General features: G+C 41.8%; 1 protein-coding gene across 1 annotated transcript; it reads right to left on the reverse strand.

The window, feature by feature from the left end:
* Positions 1–2,728: 2,728 nt before the first annotated feature.
* calm1a (calmodulin 1a) lies at positions 2,729–11,468 on the reverse strand. The gene is made up of 6 exons (XM_062439726.1): positions 11,356–11,468; positions 5,676–5,706; positions 5,402–5,545; positions 5,197–5,303; positions 4,864–4,999; positions 2,729–3,951 (listed from the first exon to the last, which is right to left on the reverse strand). Exons 1-6 carry the CDS (start codon positions 11,356–11,358, stop codon positions 3,923–3,925), a joined length of 450 nt encoding a protein of 149 aa, XP_062295710.1. The 5' UTR covers positions 11,359–11,468; the 3' UTR covers positions 2,729–3,922.
* Positions 11,469–12,939: the final 1,471 nt, after the last annotated feature.

A 12,939-nucleotide genomic window follows, 5' to 3' on the forward strand; every position in this document is an offset into this window, starting at 1 on the left:
CTGGACATCTGTTTAAAATGCACTGGACTCCAGTTAGATTTTAAATCACTGATAGTGTCCTTCACTATATATATTTTATGAGACTTTACAGGGAAATATTTGTACTCTTTGCTAATCTGTTATATTTTAAAAGACTACATAAGATAAACTCAACTGAATATTTATGTATAATTGTATTATTTATATTAATTCTTGTGTCTCTGCTTTTATTTTAGCTCAACGTGCATGACTAAGATTATTTCAACCTGTAGACCAAACAATGTTATTCTGGAAGCAGCAAAACTTGTAATACAAAGTGTTGACTCAACAGTGACAATATGATGCAGACCTGCAGTTAAAATTATTCAAGTAATTGATTAATTGCTTCCCAAAAATTAATTGGAAACTTTTTTTAATAACTGATAAATTATTCTCTGCTGCTTTTCTTTATCTTACACTGAATATCTTTAGATTTTGGTGCATCGCAGAAGGATACAACTTTTTTAATGAATAATAATAAACATAAATCCTTAATCCAGCTTTCTATAATAAATGATAGTGTATTATTTGCCCACTGGACATCTCAAGAGCCCTGCTGTCAGTGATAATAGTAGATGTTTAATATTCACAAACTGAATAAAAAGGAAATATTTCTATTTTATCTCTGTAAACAACACCAAGACACACACCAGGGGTTTTAAAGGGTGAGTGTGAAGGCTGATGTTGTATTATTTAATAGTTAAAACTTTGACTTTTTCATGCCGGCAGAGTCAATGTTGCCTCTCAAATAACATTTTATGGTGGACACAGTAAAGTTTTCTGTTGAAATCCATCAATTTATACTCTGTGCAGCTGTTGGTTTTATGATTGTCTGTCAAATGATGTTGCTTACATGAGACAGACACTCATAAAGATTTAAGAAGTAAAATAAAAAACTTATATTTTTGAGACACTTCCAAATACTTCTGCTGTAATGATTGGAGAATTAAACAGTTGATTCTCATGAAGTATGAGGAAACAGTTTTGGAAGAGAGAGAATGAAAGTCTGCTAAGAAGTACTAAGTATAACGTTATGTCCAACACTAACACACACTCCATTCTTCTGGCTGTCAGGTGATAAACTGAAATATTTATGTGGGTGAAAGCTGGAGCGTGGAGTGGGGGATTGTGTGTGTGTGTGTGTGTGTATGAACCCACAAGAGAGGAAGAAAGTGTGTGGCTAATAAGTGGATTTAAGGAAATGACTAAAGGGTGTTGTCCCTCTTACTTTCTCACACACACACACACACACACACACACACACACACACACACACACACACACACACACACACACACACACACACACACACACACACACACACACACACACACACACACACACACACACACACACACACACACACACACACATTTAAAGTTGAGTAGCCTGGTTTGAAGGGCACTTTGTAAAGAGTAATGTATTAAATGCGGCAGTATGAGCCAGCATAAGTAAGCGTGTCAATCTAGTGCAGTCACAGTGTGTAAATTGAGACGAGTTTGAGGCAAATGTGAGAACGAATCTTCTGGATTGGAAAGCTTGTTAATAAGGGTGGCATAATAATAAGTGGCAGCTCGCTACAGCAAGCAGTGAGCTGCAAGATGTATTAATACGCCTCAGACGGTTACATAACTACAACTGCGTGTGTGTGTGTGTGTGTGTTTGTGTGTGATACATGGATAAATCTAACACCTCCCACACTTCCCCATCTCTGTCTTTCCTCTCTTCCTCTCTATTTGTCTGTCTCTAAATGAATGCAACAATTATAACCACCAAGTGATGTTTTATATATTGTAGCATCAGTGTAAGAAGCAGCTGTATAAATACATGCTGCTTACTGACGTACCTCTCTAGTAAACAGTGTCTTTGTTAGAGCTAAAACATCCATAAAAAAAAAAGCTTTTGGATCACAGGGAGGTGAGGAGAGATTATATGGTTTTAAGATGCACTGTGAATCCGTTTTAATGTCTTTTCATCCCTCGCTCTCTTCCTCTCCCTCCAAGTCCTGAGTTTCTATTATTGTCTTTCAGCCTCTTCATCCCCCTCCTCCTCCTCGTCTCCTCTCTTGCTCCATCCTCAAACTCCCACGGTTTTCTGCTCCCTCTTTCCCTTCCACCCATCCTATGCCTGGTTCTGTTGCCTAGCAACACCTCCTCATCTGCAGACAGACATTTCTGGACGATTTGAGTCCTTGTGACACATCTCCGTACACACACACACACTGCACTGTAACGTTACACTAATGAGGGTGTGTTGGTGACCATAATCATGTTTGTCCCAGGGTTTAAAAACCCTCCTTTAACACAACTTGGCCCTCATATGAAGACGGTGATACTGAGATGAAACTGTAATTATGTGTGTGTGGGGGGGGGGGGTGTTATGGGCAATTATTTAGTGTCCCCTTTCACTTCGCTGCTATTCACAGACTAGGGGGATGGTTGCAACCTTTAGTAGCAGTTTTCTCTTCTAGTCTTGTGTACTAAAACAAACTGTCAGATCCTGCTTTGGTAACATTGATCTCAGCGTGCAGAAGCAGACCAACACCCCACTAAAAATGTTTTTCTTTACGTGGGCATTAACGTCTGTGCTTACACTTAACTCTCAATAAGACATTGCATGCGATAAGTAGCAGATGAGTCACTTGAAAGCAGCACTTCCCCCACAGGAGCCAGAGAACTGGAAGAGAAATAAAACGAGTCGCTACAACATCTTAGTTCATGATATTTTATTGGAAAAACAAAATGTAAAGACTAGCATGTACAACTTGGAATGCAGATCAACTGAACTGAACAGTTGGACTGGGCCGGGCCTCGCCGCACCCACACACGCGCACGCACTTACACACGCAAACTCACACACAAACACTAGATAGAAATGCCGCAAAGCACCGACCCCGTCCCCACTAAACCGAAATACCCCCGGAGTGTCATGATACGTGTGTAACGTTTGAGGCAAAATGCTGCGCTGAGTGTGCTTCAGTGACGAATGACAATGTTCACTACTGATGTATGAACTTCATCAATGTCTGCAAATCAACTCAGCAAAAACTGACACTCACAGCATTGATTTTGCCCCAAAAATTGCTTGTGTATCATTGCCTTTAAAGCCCACCCAACCCCTCCAAATAGTCTAGGAGACACCCGCTGCCTGAGGGGCTCAAATCTACGCCCCACCCAGGCTTCACCCTCAAAAAACAAAAAACAAAAAGGTAAACACACAAAAGGATAAAGCGATTATCCTGACATGCCAGAAACACAGAATCTAAAATGAGTTCTTATTTATTCCATTTTAATATTTTTCTTAAAAATATCTCTGTCGTCACTGACTTCATTTAGGTAAGCAAACTGCAAAGGTTCTGCTGGTTCACTCGCTCCCATCCATCTGTCACCTAACCCCCTCCCTCCTCCCTGTGGGGTCCCAGGCCGCCCGAGGCCCGACAGCAGCCCTCTGCCACTGGGCTCTCAACAGTAACCCGTCTAAAGCTGCATGCATGAAGAACAGGAAAAAAAAGAAGAAGAAAAAACAGGAAGTCATAGAAGAAAAAAGGCGATTGGCCAGCCCAAATAATCGTCATGACATCAGGCAGATGGAACCAGGAAGCAGAGGAGCAGTGGCCAAACCAGCCAGCTGCAACAGAGGATCTGATTGGGCAGCTCAGTGCTGGAGGGGGGGGAGGGGTGGAGGAGAAGGGGCGGGAAATACAAGCCAGTACATGCAGATTCATTTAGGTTTTTTTTCCTTTTTGTCTTTTACCTTTTTTGAGCTTGTTTATATGGACAGATTTTCAGTTTTCCAACATTCAGCTTAAGTTGTCTATACAGAACAGTATGAATATATGTAGATTTTTGCAATAAGAGGTAAGTGAAACATTTGACTGATTGTTTGTCTTTAACGTGAGCCCTGTTCATTTGGCGGTCATCATCTGAACGAATTCTGTGGAGGAAACAAAGAAAAAAAAAAAACACATCAGAAACTGTTTTTAACTCATTTACTCACACAGTCAAATACATGACTGATCAGCAGACCCAAACACAATCTGCAGTTTCTTTTAGAGTTTTCAGCGGTGACCCACAATGAAAATGTGCGGAATGTTTTTTGCTTTTAATGTGATAATATTAATTTAAGATAAGAAAGTAATACATTTTTCAGCGAATTAGAGCTCAGCCACATTGATCTGAGAATCAAGAAGTTTTTCCCACTGATATCAAAACACATATCTCTTCCTGTCTTTGTTCACATTTCTCTGTTAGCTATGACTCACAAATAGCGACGTGCGGTTTTACTCGTCCAGTGTTCAGCTACTTACACAAAGTCACGTTTGATTGAGTGAACTTTTGTAAATGCCTTTGACACATTATGAGCAATCATTTGAAAATATTTTAAAGGAAAAGACGTGATAATGTAAAAATACTGAGTTTATGACATACTTGGCATATAATAAGAGATACATAAGGAATTAACACAAGGGACACAGGATTAAAGGTAGGAACAAGTCTTTTTGATTTCACTGGGCCTTAACATTTTGAGTTTTACAAGTTGCATCTTTACTGGTGGAAAATCTGTGGAATACTGCGGGTGCAGATTCGGTGTGGGCCTGCTGATCAGACAGTAGGAAAAAAGCAGCTATTAGACACTCCGACACATGAAATGACCACCGCGCTTCTGTCAGTGTTTGTCAGCTTATATAACTGGCTCTGGCTCCACAAACAGGAATGAATCATAATACTGATGATGGAGGAGAGGTGGTGAGTGTGTGTGTGTGTGTGTGTGTGTGTGTGTGTGTGTGTCTCTGTATCAGTGTCGTTGGGTTTTTAAATATCCAGATAGACTTGGCTCTCCTTGTACCTTCGTAGTTGACCTGTCCGTCTCCGTCGATGTCGGCTTCTCTGATCATCTCGTCTACTTCCTCGTCTGTCAGCTTCTCTCCCAGGTTAGTCATCACATGGCGCAACTCTGCTGCGCTAATGTAACCGTTGCCGTCCTACAGCCAAGAGAAAAATGGATCATTAGCACACACACACACAGTCACACAGTCTTTTATCAAGCATCAGTGTCTGCCAGGCCAGACAGCAGCACATAGACCTTAGGAAGCTTTGACTGTTTTGTGCAGTGGTGAATGTACGAAGTGATGATTGTTTCTGCATCATTTTTACACCACATAACAAAACTCCGACCTACCTTATCAAAGACCCTGAATGCCTCTCTGATCTCCTCCTCACTGTCAGTGTCCTTCATCTTCCTCGCCATCATTGTCAGGAACTCGGGGAAGTCAATGGTCCCGTTGCCTAGAGGAGAGAAGGTCAAAGTTAATATTAAAAAAGGATCTACAAACACAGGTTTAACAAATTAATTGTTGTCCGTGTTGAGGGGGGAACCAGCGTACCATCAGCATCCACCTCATTGATCATGTCCTGCAGTTCAGCCTCAGTTGGGTTTTGACCCAATGACCTCATGACTGTACCCAGCTCCTTTGTGGTGATGGTACCATCTCCGTCCTTATCGAACAGGGAGAAGGCCTCCTTGAATTCTGGACAAGGAAAATGACAAAATGTTAGAAACAACAACACTGCGATTCCAGCTGATAAAATACAGATATGTACTGATGTGTTTAATGCTTAAGATGTTAAAAGAAACGTTTTTTCGTAAAGTCAACTTACCAGCAATCTGCTCTTCTGTTAGTTGGTCAGCCTGAAAAACAGAAGCAAAGACATTTAGGAGAGATGGAAGCTAAAGAAAATAGTACAATTTGGGGCTCAAATAATGACAAGTTTTCATCAACTTGTGTCCAAAATGAAGACTATATATATATTATTTACTTCCAACATGGTAAAAATCGATTTCGACATATCAGCAACAGTGTGTATGAACTACATCAATAACACACATCATTGGATTAAAACCTGGTGTGAACCACGCTTCAAGTTTAAGTAAGAGTGACGCAACAATGACGTTTCTTTTTCTTACACTTGTGGGAGCGACTCCCCTCACACACAGCTGTACTAACATCTGCTCACAACACAAATATCTCTCTAGTATGAACCACACACCAAACAGCAGGAGTTTAGAGCTATTCCCAGCTACACCACCCAGCGGCCCTCTTCATGTCCCTGTGTTTATGCATCTGTGAACAACCTTGATCCCCTCAAAGTGGATATCTGTGAGGTCCGCCACCAGCTTCACTGCTTTCGGCTCTGTTTTTTTCGCCTCCCCGCCTCTGCTTCCGCCTCCTCGTCTTCCTCCGTCCAGCCTTAATCCGCCGCCTCCTCTGCGCTGCTTCAGATCCATACCACCTCCTCCTCCTCCTCCTCCTGTGCATCCCCCGATTGCTCCCGTTTTCATGGTGAGGCCGTCCAGCGCCCCCCGCACCATCACCAAGCCCTCGGCCATGCACTCGGCCCTCTTGGTGTTCTGCACGGCTTGTTTTTTGACTTCGGCCAGCTCTGCTTTGGTCCTCTGCAGGCAGCTCCTCAGGTCCTGCATCTCCCTGACCAGGCCGTCCGTGCGGCTGGACGACGTGTCCATCAGCATCTGCAGGAAGGCTCTGTAGCTCCTCTCCTGCTGCTGGATCAGCTCCTTGTAGAAGTGCTGCTGCTCGTCCAGGAGGTCGTAGACGGTGGACAGGCTCACCAGCTCGTCCTCTGCTTGGTACAGAGCCACTTTCTTCGGCATCATGGTGAGAGAGGGGTGGCAGGAAGGGCACGAGTGATGTCTGAGGACGGGAGGAACGGCTGGGTGGAAGAAATGATGAGCAGACATCTATTGGTTCCTCCTGATTGGTGAAAGAGACGGAAGGAGAGACTGATGGACGGTGGATTTTGCCATCTCTCTGAAAAAGTCACATAACTGAAGACGAAGAAAAACTTTGAGTCTTGATTTGAGTAGATTGATTAAAATTGATGGATTTCTTCAGTCCTTCAGTTTGGGTAAATGCTTGAATGGAAATCAGATGACTGGATAATTGCAGGACTTGTTTTCAATCCTTCAGGAGTAGACAAAAGATAGATGACAGAAGTCTTCACGGTCCCTTTGGAGTGGCACCGACCTGACAGGCAATGTCTCCCTTTTCCACCAGCTGGACGATGAGTTGATGGAATAGTTGGTTGATGTTTTCCTGGTTACTCGTCCGTCCGTCTATCCGTCTCTCAATAAATCTGTCTGTCTGTCCTTGTGTCTCGCTTCACTGTGAGCGTGTGTGACCGCACACTGTCCTCTCCTGGCTGCATCGGACTCCCGTGTGGGTGAGACTTTGGAGAGACCTGCTCCCTGAGCCTCCATGTCAGCGAGTGAGTGTGTGTGTGTCATCTGTCCGTCCATCTCTCCAATAGATGTAAAGTAAAGATGAAGTGTCCACCTCCTGCAGCAGCTCAACAGATGAAGAGCCTTCAACAGTTGACCAGAGAAAGAGAATATGTGTGTGTGTTTGTAGGCCAGGCCAGAGGAGGTCACCCAAATGTGTCAAGGAAAGTGATGTAAGGTGTGTGTGTGTGTGTGTGTGTGTGTGTGTGTGTGTGTGTGTGTGTGTGTGTGTGTGTGTGTGAGAGAGAGAGAGTAACAGTGTCCAGCCTAGGGGACGTCACAGAGGTTTTGTGTGTGTGTGTGTTAATCTGTGGCCTGTCATCTCACTGCTACGGTTGCAGCTCCTAGGGAGGATCGGTTGGCTGGTCATCTGACCTCCCAAACAGCATCATGGGTCAAACCAAACGGCCCCCACTGGCAGGGCCCCTATGAGTGACATGCTCAATTCCCCCCTGAATCCTGCATTTACAGCTTTATGTGATTAAGAAACAGGTTTGTTGAAATAAATGAGCCAAAAATGCTAAAACTCCAGTCCAGACTGTCAGAAATATTAACACACTGCAGATGTTCAGAGGATGATGTCTTCTACAAATTACTTCTCATTTATTTCCTTTCTACAAATCACAAGTATCTTCTTAAAGCACATAAAGATTGTCTGACAGCACACCAAAAAAAAAGGGATAACATATTTGAGGTTCCTCATTAAATTGTCATCATTTTTGAGTTAAAATACACATGAAGCTCATTTTCTCCCGCATAATTTGCTGTACAACGCTGTCAGTTGTTAACACAGACTGTCTGCTAGAGGCAAACGTCTCTGGTGTGGTTTCCAGATTGAGATCGCTGCTGCAAACTCTTCCTCGAGGCAGTTTATAAAAGGTGTTTATACAGCAACACTCTGCTTGAATCAAAGATGACAAGTTGTGAATCTGAGTTTATCAAATCTTTGTCAAAAGGTTCCTAGAAATCCAGATTACATCTTATATATTCATATTTTATTGATGTCGTATTACAAGACTGGATATTGAGTATCTTCATATTGTGCTATGGTATAAGAGTTTCCTTTTCCTGGTTTTAAAGGCTAGACTACAATAAAATGATGTAATTTTCTAAACTTACCATAACTATTATCTCCCTTTACTCACTCACTCATTATACGCACATTAACGATGATTATTTATGAAAAACTTCAACCAAGTCATCCCTACAATACTGTCACAATATAGACATCCAGGTCAAAACTATCGTGATATTTGATTTTTCCGCGTGTCGTCCAGCCATGCAACAAAGTTTTAATACAGTTAAGCGTTATGAACGAGGCTTTTCGAGTTTAGCCGGTGAGAATGACAGCGATGGCGTGCGTCTGTGTCCATGCATGTGTGTGCACGCTGTGGCGATAGTTAACAAGCTGCTAACCCCTGTAATATTCAGGCCAAATTCCTGTCAAGGTTCTGTAATTCCTGGCAAGACAGAGCACATTCCTGTTAGATAACAACATGTAAAGCCCTGTGATTTCATCTTAAGGCAGCCTGGACACTATTTAGAAGAGTTTGTAACGCTGCTATCAGATCATCAAGAATGATTACCGACTCCAGATGTTCATTGTTCTGAGCAGCAAATGTAGAAGTGTAAAATAAGAATACATGACGATCATTACATCTGTTTTGTGTCCAGTGTATTATCACTTCCAGCACGTCTGAGTCACACCCAGATGCCAGAAAACACTAACAAGTCCCTTTTTCTCTGCTTTAAAAACAAACCAAACTAATATAAAAGGAACTGTGACTACATCTCACGGACTACTTCCTCCTTCCTGTGTCAAACGTAGTCAGCCGCGTGGTAATGGTAACCGCAAAAACCTGACCACAGTTCCCATGGTAACTAATCCAACGGAAGATAATGTGACCGTGGCCTGTGAGGGACAGAAGATCCATTTTCAAAAATCACATTAAAATCTAGACGCAGTGGGAAGATGAGCCTTAAAGATGTTCAAGACATGACTTCAACACAGATTATACTACTAGTTATTTTAAAAGAAACTTGTCAGGCTGGTTTAAATGAAAAATCTCAACACTCAGACCATTTAGTGTGGTTTTAAACTTAAATTACCACTTGACTTTGTTTTTAAGGCTAATTTAACTTGCATAAAATACTTTAACTATAGAAATAAATTCAAAAAACACAGTTACTTCATCCATTCTGCCATGTTTTACACATACAGGTGGTGATTCAACTTGCTGCTTGTTTAAAAGGTGCTGTAGTTTGTGGTGCTGTTGAATTATAATCACTGTTTTTTCTACTTATTGAAATAAAAAGGGAGTGGATGAAAGATTAAAAAACATCTGTCTGTGTAAAAGGAATACAATTTGACAGTTACTGACCATAAAGCTGAATTAACACCATGAGAAATAAGTTCAACAGGTCAGCTGTTGTGTTAGACTGTATTAGTTTTGGCTAATCAGGGAATGTTTTACACATAACGCAGATTATATTATTCTACTGTAATTAATGACCTGACAGAACGGAAAACCAAAAGTACTTGAGATACGCTGCAAGAGACACGTCAGGCAAGACTTGCCTGTAGAAGGAAGAAGGAAGTGTGTAATCACCTGAAAATAAGACTCATAGTGTTTTCATTACCTTAAAATGAGCCCTTTATATCGGCGCCATGTTTCTACAGTAGCCCAGAATGGACAAACCAAACACTGGCTCTAAAGAGTGTCAGTGGGTGTATTTTGCGAGTTTCACAGCCACCGTAGCTTCTCAGGTGAGGGGGGAAGGGTGTTTGGTTGGGTGCAATATGCCACCTCACCACTAGATGCCACTAAATCTTATGCACTGCTCCTTTAAAAATGTGACACATTCAGAGAAAAATAACTAAAAGCATAATTTTATGTGACACGTTGCCGCACGGTTTGTTAAATGTATTTACACAACTGATTACAGAAGTAGAGGGCTTTTCCTGGAGCCTGTCGCCTACAATGCGTTACATATAGCCTGAAGAAAAGGTCTACTATACCATATAATCACATTTTAACACATGGGAACAGAGCACCGTATGTGTGTCAATGGAAACAACACTCCCTCCAGAAGCTTTAAACTACATGATGGGTGTATGATTCTACCACTCCCTGAGGACTGATCCTGGGACACTGAAAAAGACGCTGACATTGTGCATTTATGGACAAGCTACGTTGAGATACATAAGATAAAGCAGACTTCATCCAGACATTTCCTCTTGCATCATCTGTCAGTCCCAAAAAAAAGAAAAAGAAAGAAAGAAAAAAAAAGTCTACATGTTCAAACTCGGTTTATGGGCTGCTAACTATATATCTGCTTTCTTTCCTTGTGAGCATATACGTGTTACAGCATATTTTATGACCCAGTTAGACCTATCATACTTACCTCTGCGGGGTTTTTTTTATACATGCTGCATTCAAGATAGCTGCTATCAAACAAGATATGTAACCCTTCTTCTGCTATTGAGACGGTAAATGACAGCTGCATTGGCAAAAACTGGTAACACAAGTGCACATCTGTCCGTCACACACATCAGCCTTTCTTTTCGTGGCGGGGTTTTAACACCGACATAACATATCCTGTGTTTAACACTGCCGACTGCGTTTCCAACATCCATCCACACACAGCCTCTCCTCTCAGATGTTACACACAATCACTCTTGGGCGATGTTAACATTAGCTGTGATGCTAACGCGGGCGAGTCAAACCGAACTGACACAACTATTAACCACTTACGCGGTTGCTCTTGTAAAAAATGTTTTTTTAAAAAGCTCCGTAAATATTAACTCAATAAAATGATGCATTCAATGGCAGGTAGTAAGTTGCGCGCCTGTGATGTGACCGTAAGCCTCTCTCGCTCTCCACCGTTAGTCTAACATTAGTGTTCACAGCTACTTCGATAGTTAACTCTACACAACTAATGAGTCTCCTCCACTCGCTCTCTGTCTCTGCAAGTGGAGGATATTTCAATTAAGTGACCACACAGGAGAGAGAATGTATTACAATAGATAGAAATACTCACCATGTTGTTTAAGTTAGAAACGCTGGTCTGCTAGCGCTACAGGGAGAGAGGAAATGGACGGTTGCTGCTACTGAGCAGGGCAGGCTGGAGGCGGGCCGAACTACCGCTGTACGGCTCACTGTATTCCTCCGCACTGTCAGATAAACTCGCCCAGTCAGTGAGGCGTCTCTGCACACATACATACACACACACACACACACACACACACACATCAGACTCAGGGGTATGTCATGTTTATCACAGGAATGTTATTCTGAACTTTTTCTGAGTTGAAACACATTTAAGAAAGGGAAGTGAAAAGGACTGTAGTTTCAATTATCTTTAAGATGTGAAAAAGCCCATGTTAGGGACTACTGACTCAACATCTAATGACCTGTGTGTATCTAATCTGTTGATGCCACTTTCTCATTAAGTCCAGAGCAACCATTGCTTGAATCAAGGGAGAATGTAAGACCTCAAAAAGCGGGCCCCAGACCCCCAGGCTCTCCAAAAGCTCCAAGTTCACTACGTGTCTGGGCGCCTTGGCAGTTTCTTTCTTCCCCTACTAATTTGTAGTTAATCAAATTACCAAAACCAACTCAAATGCAGTGAATGTGGGGCTTTTGGGGCCCATCAGGATCTGCATGATTTTTCCAGTAGGTAATCTATCCTTGATGCTGTTTAAATCATTAACCTACATAGATTGATGTGTAATATTACTATCACTATTCCAAAATGAAGCCCACTTCTCTGTTATTGAACACATGTGGTCCAAAATCTGACACAATTTAGCAGCATTGCAGATAATTAAATGACTCTGTCCTTTTCAAATCCACCTCTACTTACCGCACCTGTAGAGAGTGGAGAAAATGGGTATGTTTGCTTTAAACTTTTGTGCTTGGTTTATTATCGCAAATTCAAATATCCGTGCAGATTAGAATAACCTTGGATCCTGGAAATAATTGTGTTTATATAGCTTCAAATGAGAGCTAAAGAGGGACGATACCACAGTTACCTCATGTGACTTTCAAGAAAAAATTAAAAAAGAAGCAAGCTGACTTCATATAAATCACATTTTGGGTGTAATCTAACAGTAATGGGATGCATCAGTCAGTAATATTGAGCTGCAAACCCATGTGTAGTACTACTTGAATGAGGGCAGTGGAGACAGTCAATTTTTGATGAAATAGCATTAAATGAATGAATCAAACAAGAAATGATGTAAACTATCACACATTCTCAAACAAGTTCATCTATTTGCATTAGTCATGTCTCTGAAGCTGAACAAGGAGAATTTTCTTGGCACTCTCCCTAACTAAAACAAAGAGAGACAGTCAACACGGGTGTGGGTGTGTTTCAAAATCAGATTTTGGGTGTGGAAGACTGTCTCGTAAATATTAATTGGCCTTTCTCAGATAAAATATAGTGCAGATTTAGTGGCTTTCCTTGTCAAATTGACTTTCATATATTTTCCAGTATCTGTCTGCTGTCAGACAGTGATTGCATTATCCTCTGTGTGGCTGCATGTCCCATCCGCCTTGCACCACTCATGAAGTCTGTGCCAAAGGCTGCCATTACACCGTCAGACAATGTTAGTGTAATGAT

This window comes from Scomber scombrus, chromosome 19 (assembly GCF_963691925.1).
Source record: "Scomber scombrus chromosome 19, fScoSco1.1, whole genome shotgun sequence".
NCBI classification, from domain to species: Eukaryota; Metazoa; Chordata; class Actinopteri; order Scombriformes; family Scombridae; genus Scomber; species Scomber scombrus.